This window comes from Marmota flaviventris, chromosome 1 (assembly GCF_047511675.1).
Source record: "Marmota flaviventris isolate mMarFla1 chromosome 1, mMarFla1.hap1, whole genome shotgun sequence".
Classification (NCBI taxonomy): Eukaryota; Metazoa; Chordata; class Mammalia; order Rodentia; family Sciuridae; genus Marmota; species Marmota flaviventris.
In genome coordinates this window covers 196,398,481-196,411,962 of record NC_092498.1, presented here as the reverse complement: position 1 = coordinate 196,411,962, position 13,482 = coordinate 196,398,481, and the positions used below count along the sequence as shown (strand labels likewise).

General features: G+C 53.2%; 1 protein-coding gene across 1 annotated transcript; it reads right to left on the bottom strand.

Moving 5' to 3' along the window:
• Nucleotides 1-46: 46 nt before the first annotated feature.
• On the bottom strand, nucleotides 47-13,239 carry Vill (villin like). Its single transcript, XM_071609347.1, has 19 exons — nucleotides 13,174-13,239; nucleotides 12,935-13,009; nucleotides 12,402-12,607; nucleotides 10,939-11,047; nucleotides 9,665-9,775; nucleotides 9,167-9,366; nucleotides 8,724-8,802; nucleotides 8,534-8,632; nucleotides 7,633-7,781; nucleotides 7,262-7,358; nucleotides 5,244-5,381; nucleotides 4,976-5,134; nucleotides 4,258-4,437; nucleotides 3,559-3,704; nucleotides 2,559-2,703; nucleotides 1,108-1,290; nucleotides 824-904; nucleotides 362-631; nucleotides 47-183 (listed from the first exon to the last, which is right to left on the bottom strand). Exons 1-19 carry the CDS (start codon nucleotides 13,237-13,239, stop codon nucleotides 70-72), a joined length of 2,607 nt encoding a protein of 868 aa, XP_071465448.1. The 3' UTR covers nucleotides 47-69.
• Nucleotides 13,240-13,482: the final 243 nt, after the last annotated feature.

Sequence of the window (13,482 nt, the reverse complement as noted above, 5' to 3'; positions counted from 1 at the left end):
TGGTGCACACCACTGCCTTTTATTGGCAAAGGTGAGGGGGCCTGGGGGTGTGAGTAGAGCCCCCTGGACTCAGAAGAAGCCCAGCTTCTTTTTCTCCTGCTGCTGCTTCCACTTGGCCATGCCGTAGAACTCCTTCTTGGATTTCCCAAAGATGTCTTGGAAGTCAGCGTCTGAGAGATAGAACTGGGGGAGGGATGTAGGGGAGGTTGTCATGAGAGCCCAGAGTCCTGTCCTACCTAGAGATGTCATCAGGGCACTGCCACCCATCTGGGACATGCCTCCCAGCCCTGCACAATGGGCTGATGGTGTCCTGGGCTCCTCCAGCACAGCATTAGGTGTGGGGCAGTAAGTGGTCACCCACCTCCTTGCGGGTGGGGTCCACACCCTGTGGCAGGTCCTCAACGGCCTGGTACCTCAGCCGTTCAGGGGGCAGGCTCCCACTGTCGACCAAGCTGACACTGCTGCTGCTGCTGCTGTTGCTGGTGCTGATGCTGGTGCTGGCACTTCTGCCGCCTACCCTGGGCCCCAACTCCATCTCTGAGATGTCCTGGGTGTCTTTGACGGCTGGCAGGTCTGGAGGACCTGCTCTGCTCTCGCCTGGCCACTGGGATAGCTGGAAATTGTTGATTTCCTGTCCAGAGAGGGGAACTCACGCTGGGGAAGATTGGAAATAAGCACTCCTCGGGGAGGCGACATTGAACCCACTTGCCTTTTGCCCCCAGCTGCAACCCTGGCCACCTACCAGGCCCCTGCCCACTCTGGATCGTGCTATCCAAGCCTACACCACTGTGGGCAATGCCACGGTAGGGTTCCCAGTACTCACTGCTGTGATCCCAGAGATGGCAGATTCTGTTCCCAAGTGGGAGACCCCACTCTTCACCACCTCCTCATAGGACTGGTTGTTCTGGGGGCAAGAATGAGGTCAATTATTAGGGCTGGGCAGGATGAAGGGGCACCCCTGGGATAAGGCCAGTGAGAACACAGTCAGATCTCCCTCACACGTGTTGGAGGTCCCCAGCTAGACCAGCACCTCCTCCTTCAGTTTGCTCAGGTAGGTCCCGCGCCCCCCAAATGAGGATGGGGCTAGGGGTTTGGGGCCTCACTCACCGACCACATGTAGGGGTCCCAAGTGGAGAACCATCCTGTGAAAGTGGGCGGCTCGTGGCCTTGCTTGACCAGCACGATGGGCGTGGCCAGGCTTCTCCCTGCTGGATGGGTCCTCAGGTACTCCTGGCCCCAGGCCACTGCGTCCTTCCGCTCACTGGCGGCAGCACCAAGCCACAGGAATATCTGGGCCACAGAGGGGTCCTGGTCTGGGACATGTGGAGGGGCTACCTGGAGCCACACACCTCCTCCCGGCTTTCTGTCTATCTGATGACCTCAGAACCCCACCCACACAGCCCTGGCCAACCGGACACACCCAGCACGCTGCCACCCACACAACAGTGAACACAAGAAGGTCCGCATGCATTCATGCATTCATCCTACAGATATTTATTAAGCACCCACTGTATGCCAGGCACTGGGGAGTCAAAAATTTAAAAAATAGATAAAAATCCCTGACTTTTTTTTTTTTTTTATGAGGGAGCAAGTCACATGTATGTCTGAGGAGACAATGAAGAAGAAGCCACCAGTGCAAAGGCCCTGAAGTGACCATGCGCCTGGCATGTTGCAGGAACAGCAAGCAGAACCAGCAAGGGGTGGGTGGATGGAAATCATGTCGGAGAGCTGGGGCTGGCCAGGTCCGGCGCAGCTGCTGAAAGGGCTCGTTTTTTTCTGAGGTGCGTGCCCACAGTCTTGCCCCAACCCACATGCTGCCACAGACGTGGCCTACCACAGGCACAGTGATACAAAGGCACACAAGCCTCCCTTGTCATCCAGCCTGACAGCAAATCACAGCCACATATATTGCCATGCTCTGTTGTCCAACACATGGTGTGACAGTCACACATGATCAGCCACTTACACCACTTTGGAAAGTCACACAGAAACACAGTGGCACAGACACACAGAGTCACTCGGTTGCTCACACCCACCTCTGATCATGTGGTTCCTTTCTATCTGCCACATATATATGTAGGCAAATGCGCATGCACACACACACACACACACGTACATGAGTCTCATGGTAGAGTCCCCAGGGTCTGGCCAGTTCTAGTCAGTTACTTGACCCCACAGTCACTGACACATCAGTCTCCCACCCAACCGCATGTCCAAGTGCAATAGTCACACAGAATCACCCCACACGCCTGTGGTCAGTCCATCCACTGACAGTTAGTTACTCACTCCACCCTGACAGGTCCAGCCAAGGTGTGCCATCAGTTGGAGCTACGCACAGCATCATAAGATACTCAGGGTTACACACAACTACACACATGGTCCCGGTCAGACGAGACCCATAGAAGACTCAGTACTTTCACACAGTGACACAGACAGCCACATGATTGCACCATTAGTGTCATAGTCACTCATTCACAGCTTATGTGGAGTCATACCCAGTTAAACAAATACAGTCACACCCGCATTCACACTCCAGCCAGGCAGGAGTGGCCGCTTACCTCCTGCCAGGTGTCCAGCAACATGATGTCATACTTGTCCAGATCCCCTTGACGGAAGAACACCACTTCTGAGAGGACCAGGCAGCCTTTCTGGCTGGAGCACTCAAACAGTCGTGGCTGGAAGCTGGCGGCCTCCTCTTGGAGCCTGGCCAGCACGAAGCATGGGGCACAGAGGTGCTGTACCTCTGCAGCCTGGGCCCTGCCCACCCTCAGCACACAGCACCCACCCCAGGGCCAGGAGGCAACTTCTCTGGGGTAGGAGACTGGGCCTTCCTCTTGGCTTCACCCACCCCATAATTCTCTCCAGGAGCACCCTGCTCTTCCCTGGGCTGCAACATTCCTTTCTGTCCATGGAGATCGCAGACTAGGTGATCTATCTGTCCCCAGCCAGCTGTGACACCAGCTGTCCCATGAATTTCCCTGGAATGGACACTGGGAAGGGTATGACAGCACCCCCTCTGGGAAGGGAGAGTCCCCTAGGCTCATCCTGGGTGGAGTGGCCTCAGGCCCCGGGTCCGGGAAGGGAAGCTAGGCTGGGCTGGGTGAGGGGATGACCGTACTGAGCCCAGGAGACTCACAGGTGTGGTGCAAAAACAAAGCCCCACAGTCACACCAGCAAGGCCTGGAACTTAGCCACCTCTTCCCTTAAGGTCTAACTCTGCCCTTTCCTCCAACATATACCTCATTCAATTACCCAGGGGGGGCCAGAAGGGGAATGTTGAGGAACAGTGCCTTTGCCCAGGACAGTGACACTGCAGGGAGAGGATTAGGCCAGCAGAGGGCACCACTTCCCCTACGCTCCTGGAATCTTCTGATCCCAGTTACCCAGGCCTGGCGGATGAAGGGTGAGCTTTGTTCCTGAGCCTCTGGGGGGTAGATTTGAGAGTCCTCAGTCCTAGTCATCTCTCTAGCTCTCTGTGTGACCCTTGATTAGTCACCCACCCCCTATGGGCTTCAATTCCTCCTTGGGATAAGAACACTGTCCTCCCAATCCCGTTACCTCTTGCTGCCGGGGTAGGGGGCCCGGCCCCCCAGGGCCTCCCAGAAGTGGGGAGGCTCCTGACCCTCTAGCACCGTTTCCTTGTCATTCCCGGAAATGACAGTGACCACTGTCCGTGCCATCTCACGCTGGTCACCGTTACAGCCCTGGCAAGCATAAAGCTGGGTCAAGCCCCACAGGGGGCAGGCCTTGGCCTCCAGTCCTATATCCCACTCACCCTGCCTGTGGGAAGTTGGGCCTGAGCCACAGGAGACCCAAGCTGATGGCAGGGCATGTGTGAGCAAGGAATCTATCTCCCTTCTTTCCCCTCTAAGACTCAGTTTTTCCGGCTGATCAGGGTCACATGTTCTGGATCCCCCTCTGCATCCAGAGTATGAATGGGGATTCCCAGGCTTGGGGGTGATTCATGGTTCAGGCTGAAGTTCATAGAAAACTCCAGCAAACCAGAGTAGGCCTTCCCCTTTTCCCAAGAGACTTGGGATGGGCTATGTCCTCTGCTTATGGCAGGAAGGAGGGGAGGGACCCTGGGCCAGGTCTGGCTCCAACCCATGGATTTGCACATCCACCTGTTGCTCTGTGACTTCCTCCAAGTTCCATCAGGAGTGCTGTGCTCTTCACCCTCACCCCTAACCTCACCCCTCATTGGCCTATTTTGGGCCTGTCCCCAGGCACGAGTCAAGCAGTCAGTCCTATAGGTACCTTCCCGAACCAGAGGTAGCAGACACCAGCTGTGACTAGCAAGAAGACCTCACTGGAGTTGAGGGACGAGGCTCGGGCTGGCACCTCCATGGTCCTGGTGTCGTAGCCGTCAGTGCCTTGCACATGGAAGAGCCTGGGGACAGAGGCTGGCTGCCCCTTCCCGTGGTGCCCAGTGCTCCCCTAGAAGAGTGCTAGGTCTCAGGCTGAGGCAGGGGCTGGGGGGGGGGCGTTGCCTCTCTGTCCCAGTAGGGACAAACTGCCTCAAGACTCAGGCCAACACTGTCTTCTGGACCCTCTGAATGTGGAGTGTGGGGATCCATCAGTCTAGGACAGGAAAGCAAGCCCTTTGTAAATGGACCCCTCACCCTTCTCTGCAGGGTCAGGGCACAATGCCCAGGCCTTGAAGGTGGAACATGGGTGCCGCAGTCCGGCTGCAGCGGCACATGGGGAGCAGTTCTACCCGGGTATGACATCACTGGGTCCCTTTTGACTCAGTTTCCTTGCCTGTGTTCCTGCTCCATGCTTATCTGTGGGACTAGGGGAAGAAACTCGAGTGGGGGTCCCCCTTGGGATTCCTGGGCCTTGGACAAGCACCAGGAAACCACGTGCTGGAATGCTGGACCCCAGACCTGAAGAGGTGTTTAGCAAGTTCATGCAAGGGCTACGGCCATGTCGAGGCCTGGGGAAGCTGCCCCTGCAGCAGCAGGGTGGGCCCTACCTGGAAGATCACCAGCTGGCCTTGGAAGATGGCAAGGAAGTGGGGAGGCTCACTGCCCATTGTCACATGCTCCTGCACCAGAGCTCCCTGGTACAGGTGGTCCAGCTCCTCAGCATTAGAGTGCAGGGCCTTGGTCTCTTCTGCTGTGGCCTGGTGGCCCTGTGGGGTTTGGGGAGACAGTGATGGCCCAAGGCAGCTCTCACATTTCCTTCTCTGGCTCTAGTTCTTAGACTTTAAGGTGTGCACCACCCGCCTCCAGCCGGTGCACCTGCCATAAGTACAAGATGTACTGGATGCGGCCCAGTTTCTGGTATGTGTAGAGGATGAGGTAGCAGTTGCTTGAGCACAACTGTCCATGATGCTTGGAATCCACGGGCTGCCTGCCTGAGTCCTGGATGCACCACATCTGAGGAGAAGGGAACCAGTGGGCAAAGGTAGCTCCTCTACCTGAACCAGCCTGCCTATCCACACCTACCCAGAAAGCTCTCTTTCATTCCTCATCTTGTGTAGGTAAGGAGCTCACCCCAGCTCTGCACCCTCCCCATGCTCTGTGCTGCATCTGCAGGTGACCCTTTTCCCCCATGAGCCCCTGGAACCCATCACACCTGAGCTGATCTGCTCTCAGCCAAGACTGAGTTTGCATGTGGTACCTAAGTAAACGAGTGGCAAGGACTTCAAAAGATGTGACATGGACCACCCTGCCCCACCCTCACCCCAAGTCCTAGCCCCTCCAGCCACAGCCCTGGTCAGGGGCAGACAGGACCTCACACAGACACTGTTCAGGCCAGGTCAGCAGAAGTCAGGCCTCGAAACATTAGGGAACATGCCCTTTTGGCTTTCAAGTGTCATTAAAACAACAACAACAACAAAGCCTGCTCGAAATCTGGGAGGAAAACACTTCCTCACATTTGTGAGTGTTCCTCCAGGTAGCCACCCTTTGGAGCCAGGTAGACAGACCCTGGTCAAATTGCAGGTCTGAGTGGTTAGCAGTGAGGCCCTCAAAGCTTTAGATTTTCCCACCTGCAAATTGGGGATCCCAGCACCTACTTCACTTTGACTCTACAGGCCAGGAAACAACGTCTGGGCATCCTTTACCCACACAAAGCCCAAAAGCTTCTCTGGGGGAACTTTCCCAGGATCCAGAACCCTGCCTTTTGCAGAAGATGCTCATCTGGGCCACACACCACCCAAGAGTGGCACTTACCTGGCAACCAGGCCTCCCGTCTCAGGCCTCTCTGCCTGCTGCCCACTGCCTCCTCTCCCTGTCCCTGTGCTTGGAGCCTGGGTCTCCTTCCCTCGCTCCCTTGCCTACCTATGGGCTTCCCTGCCTTGCTCTCTCCCTGCTGCCCCCTCTGTCTCTCACAGTGCACCCCTTTTCCCCACCTACTTTTTCCTTGCCCTGAACCCCCAACTCTCCCTACTCGTCCTGCACCCCATCTCTTCCTCCTCTCACAGTCTCCTCCCCACTCCCTGCCTTTCCCAGTCTCCTTACCCACCCCGCATCCCATCTTCCCCTCTTGGTGCTTCTCCTCCTCCTCTCTTTGTCTCCCACCACTCACCTCCTCTGCCCATCTCTATTAGGGCAAATGTAGGAGGCATCTTGTATTCCTCTGACCTCAACCTTCCTCGAGAACTAGGACCCCTCACCAGTGGTCCCGTTTCTGTAATCTCACAGCATCCCCACATCAGCCTTGGGACCAGATGGGACCAATTTCTGCCCTCACTTTATAGATTTAACAATGGAGGCCCAAAGGATACCAAGGCCTCTGCTCGAGGGTCAGCCAGCAGATCAATGTGCAGTCGTGTGCTGCATGGAGCCTGGAAGTGGCCTTCAACACCTGTGGCTCCTAGCACACTGATCTGAGACCAGATGAGTGGTTCACAGTTGATGACTGTGTAGGGGGCTGAGTATAGGGGGCTGAGATAGATTATGTGTGGCTGTGCATCTGTGTTGGTGTTGACCATTGTGTGACTGCCGTCATGTGTGATACAGAGTCATGCAATTTCTTATTTGCACTTGTGCACCTGGCTATGATGACGCAATTACAAAGTATGAGTACCTGTGTCTGTATTGTCATATGTATAGGCTTGTCAAACATATAACTATGTATGATTAGGCTTGACTGCATCAGTCAGCTGTCAGGCAGTGTTTGTGTATGTGCACGTGTTACTGGTTGTCCCCAGTTGTGTGTGGATGTGCATCCGGGTGTCCTAGGGTCACCTTAGATAGCACCTGTATGGTTTACCAGTGGGCAAAGCATAGTCAGTTAAATCAAAGCCCCTCACCTCCACCTTCCCAGAGCCATCGTCCACCATCCTGAGCTGGGCCGCTAGCTCTGGCTGGCTGTGCAGCTTGCCCACGTCCAGCTTTACCTGAATGGATCTACCTGAAGATGAGACAGGGGATGTCAACGGAGCTTTCGGCTCAGGTCTCAGCCTCCACCAGCCCGGCCCCGCCCACTCTTCCCGGTCCCTCCTAGACTCCAGGGCCCTCCCTGGCCAGTCCTGACGCTCCGGCCACGCCCCTTCACTCTTAGTGCTGAGTTCTATCCAGCACCCCTCAGGCCACGCCCGCTCCCGCTCTCCCCTCACGTCGAACCACCTGTTCCTGCCAGGCCCCGCCCCCCTCCCGGCAGGCCCCGCCCCTCCAGCCGCGCCTCCCCTGCGCACCTGTGCGGTCCAGCTTTTTCCTGCCCAGCTCGTGAGTCCACGTTCGGAAGAGCTGCTTGAACGCGGCGGACTCGGCGCCGTCGTTCACCACCTCCACGTTGGTGTAGGTCGGGTAGCCCTTGGCCTGGATGAAGCCCTGGGGCGGGTACTCGGTCAGGCCTGCGGGCTGCGGGGCTTCGGGCTTCCACTGCGCTCCACCTCCCGGGGGCCGCCCCCCACTACAGCGGCAACAGCAGCTCAGCTCTGAGACGCGTTAATTAACAAGTTTGTGACCCATTTAACAAGCCGACACTGTCATTACCGACTTCTCTGAGGTCCCTGTGGGCAGAGGTCCCCAAGTCCCAGCCTAGAGAAGAGCTGGCCATGACAATTCATGCAGACCCAGGCCAAACCACTTCTACCCCCGACCCCAGAAAGGAGGGGACACCCAGTGCAGAAGGTTCCCAGACTATATATATATTACATATATATTATTACATATGATATATATATAACATATAATATTATAGACATATGATATTATATATATTACATATAATATTATATACACATTACATATAATATTATATACATATTATATATATATAAAATCAATCAGGGTAGGGTGCATCCACTTTCTGGCTCCAGGTTAGGGTTTCCTCTCCTTTGGGACCCCAGGATGTGGATATTTCCCAACTCGTTGGGAAGTATGACAGTGTCGGCTTGTTAAATGGGTCCCAGACTTGCTAATCAATGCTCTCAGAGCTGAGCTGCTTTTGCCATTTCAAAGTTCCCCCTCCCTTAGACCCCCAGGAAGGGGAACCCCCTGCCAGATTTCAGGGCCGGTCCCCTCCCTAATCAGACCCCAGAGCTGTGCTGTGTCTCTCAGACAGGGACCCAGGGCCTCACCACAGCCCTGCTGAAGGCAGCCTTTTTCTCCTCGACGTTGGACATACGTCCCTGCCATAAGTAGATCTTAAAGCCACCCTGGTCCAGGATGTAGCAATCCTAGGAGCCAGGATAGGTCTGGTCAGTAGGTGGTCCAGACAGCTGGGCTTGTGGAGTAGAGATAAATCAAGGGGCTGGGGGCTTTCCTCACCTCCTCCTGCAGCAGGTCCTGGGTTAGGGGGCGGGTTGCCAATTCCTGTATCACCAAGTCCTTGCCTTTCTCATAGACACTGGGGGACAGGCATCTAGGTTATGGGCAGCCCAGTCCCTCCTTGGCCTGGCTTTACCCTACCCTCTTTAGAACTTCTACTAAAGGCATGGGTGCTGGAGGGAGTTGTGGCCTTGCCGTAGAGCCTTACACAGCTCCTTGACCTTCATGGGGCCTCATTCCCTCATCTGCACAAAGGGTTTCCCAGTAGGGTTGCCACACATCATTTGAGAGTATAGGTTAGACCCAAGGTCCCACATGCCAGGTCCCAGAAATCCATCTGCTTTTACTGGAGGGCTTTCTAGAGTTGCTGTGCTATTATAGTAATGCTGGACAACCAGTCCTGGACTGTTCTGCCCACCCTGTCCTCCCTCAATTCTGCTCACTGGTAGAGGCGGACATTGGCCTTCTGCAGCTGGTTAATACTCTTGGTGGGCATGGCTGCATGCAGATTGCCCGCTCTGCAACCCAGCACAGCCTCCATGATATGCGTGGGGTCAGTGACTTCAACTCCGTCATCCACTATGCCAATCTGTGCACGACCACCACGTTCCCTGTCCCGGATGCTGCAGGTCAGAACCAGGCCCTGTGGAGAGGAAATGGCAGTCAGGCTTCCCAGGTGTGCCCTCATTCTGGCAGCCCAGCTCAGATCTTTCCTGTCACTGCTCAGCAACCAGAGGCAGGGATGGAGGGAAGGGAAAGCTGTTGTCTCCTCCCTCTGGCATCTGGGGGGCTATCACCAGTGCAGGGGCTGAACTCAGCTTGTGCCTAGTAGGTGCTTCTCAGATTGAGGTGGAGAGTTCAGTCTACTTCTTGGGGTAGACAGAGGATAGAAACCTGTAGGACCAAGCCCTGCACCCCCAGTTCCAAGGGCAGACACTGACCCGAGACTTCTCAGAAATGCTGGTCTTGGACCCATTCCACTGTATCATCACCATGCCCAGGTCCAGCAGGAAGATGTCTCCTTTATTAAAGCTGTTCCAAGACAGCTCCACCTGCCAGGGTCAGGAGGAACAGGGAGGAAAAAAAGTATGTCATACCAGCAGCACCCAGCGTGTCACTTAGACACATGAAGCCCTGTGACTGTAATAACACCTATCACGATGTGCAGGCATGAATCTATGTAATCAAAAGTGACCTGGAGGGCAGCTCTCTGTGTCTGTGTTACATCTCTAAGCATGCGTGCTTGTAGACAATGCTATATCCACAGGGCGAACATGACTAAGCATGACACTTTTCATTCAAAGTATGTTTAAAGCTGCACATGTGTATACAGGTAGGATGTATGCATTTATCTGTGTGTACATGTACATGTGTGGGAGTATATCAAATATGAACAAGTTTGTGTGCTCATGGTGACAGTGCACATGTGCTTGTGTGGGGACAGTGTGTATCTATGGATAGTTATCATCCAAATGGAAACACTTTTGAGGATAAAAGAGGGCACTCTAAATAATTATGCCAGGATAATAGTGAAACTTAATACTGTATGGTGTCCCAGCATGACCAGGGATGTATGGTCACTGGATCTGTGGGTGACAGTGCAGAGCCTGTGGAGGGCTGCCACATACTATGCAGACTGAAGGACCTTGGTTCACACTGTTGACATTGTACTCCTGAGTGATCACTACACCACATTCCGGCCTGATGGCAGTATAATAACTTGATCTAACAAGATTAGTATCTTCCTTAAATTTCTTGACATCTGGAAGCAAGGGGTTCTCTGTGCTGATTTGCACATGAATATCATATGGACTAGAGTAGCCCTGAGGGTGTAAGGAGAGACAGTGTGGGTGCCTGTGGGTGACAGTGACAGTATAGTGTATGTGAGAGAGCCTGAGACTCTGCACTCCTTCACAAATGTGCCACCTCCCATTGTGCTGCTTACAAGGACCAGATGCACCATCTTATCTGCCTCACCTGCCCAAATTCCTACCACGTCCATGAGACAGGTGAGGAAGAGGGTCCAGGGAGCCGTGGCAGAGGTGGGGCTGGAAGACTGGCTCTGCCTTCTCTTCTTATTCGAGACAGGCCTCTGGGAATGCTGACAGCTTATCCCCACCCCCACATTCCCTGCCAACTTCCACACTTCCTTATACTTCAGTATACTCAGTCCAAGCTGAGTCCAGAGGTCAAGTGCATTCCTGGTGACCCTCACCTCGGTGGCAGACACGTGCTTCCTCGCTTTGATGTGCAGCAGTCGCTGGATGTTGTACATGTTGGTCTCCACATGCTTGACGTCAGAGGCTAGGCCCCCCTTCCTGTAGCTGAGAAGGGAACGGGTCTCACTTAGAAATGCACACTGCCATGTGTAGGAATGAGTGAAAAAGTGAGCACATGCACACGTGCATAGGGGATGTCATGTGCCTGTTCCGTGCATGTTAGAGTAAACTTGAGGCATGAATGTGTGTCTTATCCATGTGTAGAGATGTGGTCATGTGTGCATCTATGTATATGTGTATTCATTTGGAGGTTCAGTGTATATCTATTTACCCATGTAAGTCTGGATGGGAGTACGTGGAAATGGGTAACGACATAGATATGTTCAGGAGGACATGACTATTTACACATGGGGGGTGTGCCCATCTACAGGTGGACATGCACAGGGGGTGGTATGTGTTTCTGCATATGCATGTATACTTGTATGCATGTGTTCATGTATATACTACATGAACAAGTGTAGGCCCAACTGTATGAAGCAGACATGGTCAGATATTGACAAGTTCCTATGTTCAACCTAAATATATTACAATTATTAATTTAAAAAACATTAATTTATAGCAAAAGACATTTCTTTACATATATATGTATACACATATATGTGTATATATGTGTGTGTGTGTATGTATATATATATATATATATATATATATATATATATATATATATATATTGTTGTAGATGGACATAATACTTTATTTTATTTCTTTATTTTTATGGGGTGCTGAGGCTCAAACCCAGTGCCTCACTCATGCTAGGCCAGTACTCTACCACTGAGTCACAACCCCAGCACCCCCCAAAAGACATTTCTACCAGCACAGCAACATAGAAGAAAACTCAAAACAATGTTGGGGTGTCTACTCCTAGGTATATACCCCAGAGAAATAAAAACATTTGTCCACACAAAAACTTGTATACAAATGTTCATGGTGGAAACAGCCCAAATGTCCATTAAGTGAATAAATAAAATATGGCATATTCAAACAATGCAATAGCATTTGGTAACAAAAATAAATTATTAATAATGCCTGATACAACATGGATGAACCTTGAAAACAGCATGCTAATTGAAAAAAGCCTGTTATGAAGGACCTCTTGTTGTAAGGGTGATAAAAATGTTCTCAAACTGCTCATGGTGCTGGTTGGTCAAGCCTGTGAAAATCACTGAATGGCATATTGAAATGGGTGCATGGTATGGTATGTGGGTCGTATCTCAACAAAGTGTGCTCTCTCTCTCATACACACTCTCTCTCTCACACACACAAATGCACGTACACATGCACACATGCACACACACATTCCATTTAGCAAATGGGGGTAGTCATCCCAAGGCAGCCTGAACATTGGATTCACCAGCGGGGCTCCCAGTCCCAGTTCCTCCCTACTCTGCCCCGCACTCACATGACTCCCGGATGGAAGTAGCTGTGGAAACACTCGGACTCATGGCCCTGCACTTCCCGATGTTGCACTGTCCGGTCCCCCAGCTCCTCTTGCAGGTGCTGCACAAAGGTGCTTGCAGCGCCCTGAGCCTCTGTGCTTGCCTCCTTCCCGATCCAGTAGTGCAGGTCGCTGGATGCTTCCTGTGTGGCCTTTTTGCTCTGGGGGACCTAGGGTCCATGTGTTTGTGTATGTGGGGGTGGGCAGGCAGAGGAGCAGGAGCAGGGAGGAGTCCAGGCATCAAGGCCCAGGTGGAAAACTTAGGTAAAGGGTGTACTGAGGGCCGTGGAGGAGATGGTGGGCAGATGCTCTATGGACAGATCGTGAAGGGGCAGCAGGGGCTAAGAGGGATCAGGGCAGCAGCCCCCCCTTGGGGGAGGTGATTCTTGGGCTCTCAGCTTGCCTCTTTCTAGGGCAGAGATGGTGTCTGCACCTTGGAGTCTCCATTGCTGGGCCATGTCACCCTCTGTCCCAAACACAATCCCCATGTGACTCACATGGAGGATGATATAGCAGTGTTTCTCAAAGAAGTTCCCGTAAGCCTTCTCAGGTACTGGCACCATCTTTAGGTTCTGGGAGAAAAGGGTGCCATGTGACCACTCAGAGACCTCCCTCCACCTACAAACTCCACCTCCTGTGTAGGGGAGAGAGCTCTGGGTTGGGGGCGGGAGGAGCCTGGTTTCTGAAACCCCACACCTTCCATGTCACCATCTGTGCCATGTGTTAGACCCCTTACCTCGATGATCCATATGTGGAGGTCTCTGTGGCTGTCGATGGCTGGGAGGCCCTTGTTATTGTTCATCCTAAACCAAGCAGAAAAGAGAGAGGACACAGGGAACACGAGCCAGAGTTCTCAAGTGGTAGGTCCACCTTCTGGCCACCTGTTCTCCGGGCTCCAAACAAGAATTCTTCCCACCTACAGCTCTCCAAAGCACCTTCGTCATGAAGTGTGACTTTCATTAGGAGGGCTCTGTAAACACACAGGCATCAGAAAACCAGGACAGGCACTGTAGACCAGATACGGAGACTTTGCAAACAGAGACCT

Excerpts from the sequence above, each read along its gene's own strand:
- Vill (XM_071609347.1), bottom strand. The coding sequence starts at position 13,239 with ATGAACAATAACAAGGGCCTCCCAGCCATCGACAGCCACAGAGACCTC. Across the intron at positions 9,776-10,938 it reads AGCACGTGTCTGCCACCGAG|GTGGAGCTGTCTTGGAACAG; the intron begins GTGAGGGTCACC and ends TGACCCTGGCAG. Across the intron at positions 905-1,107 it reads GGGACCCCTACATGTGGTCG|AACAACCAGTCCTATGAGGA; the intron begins GTGAGTGAGGCC and ends TCTTGCCCCCAG.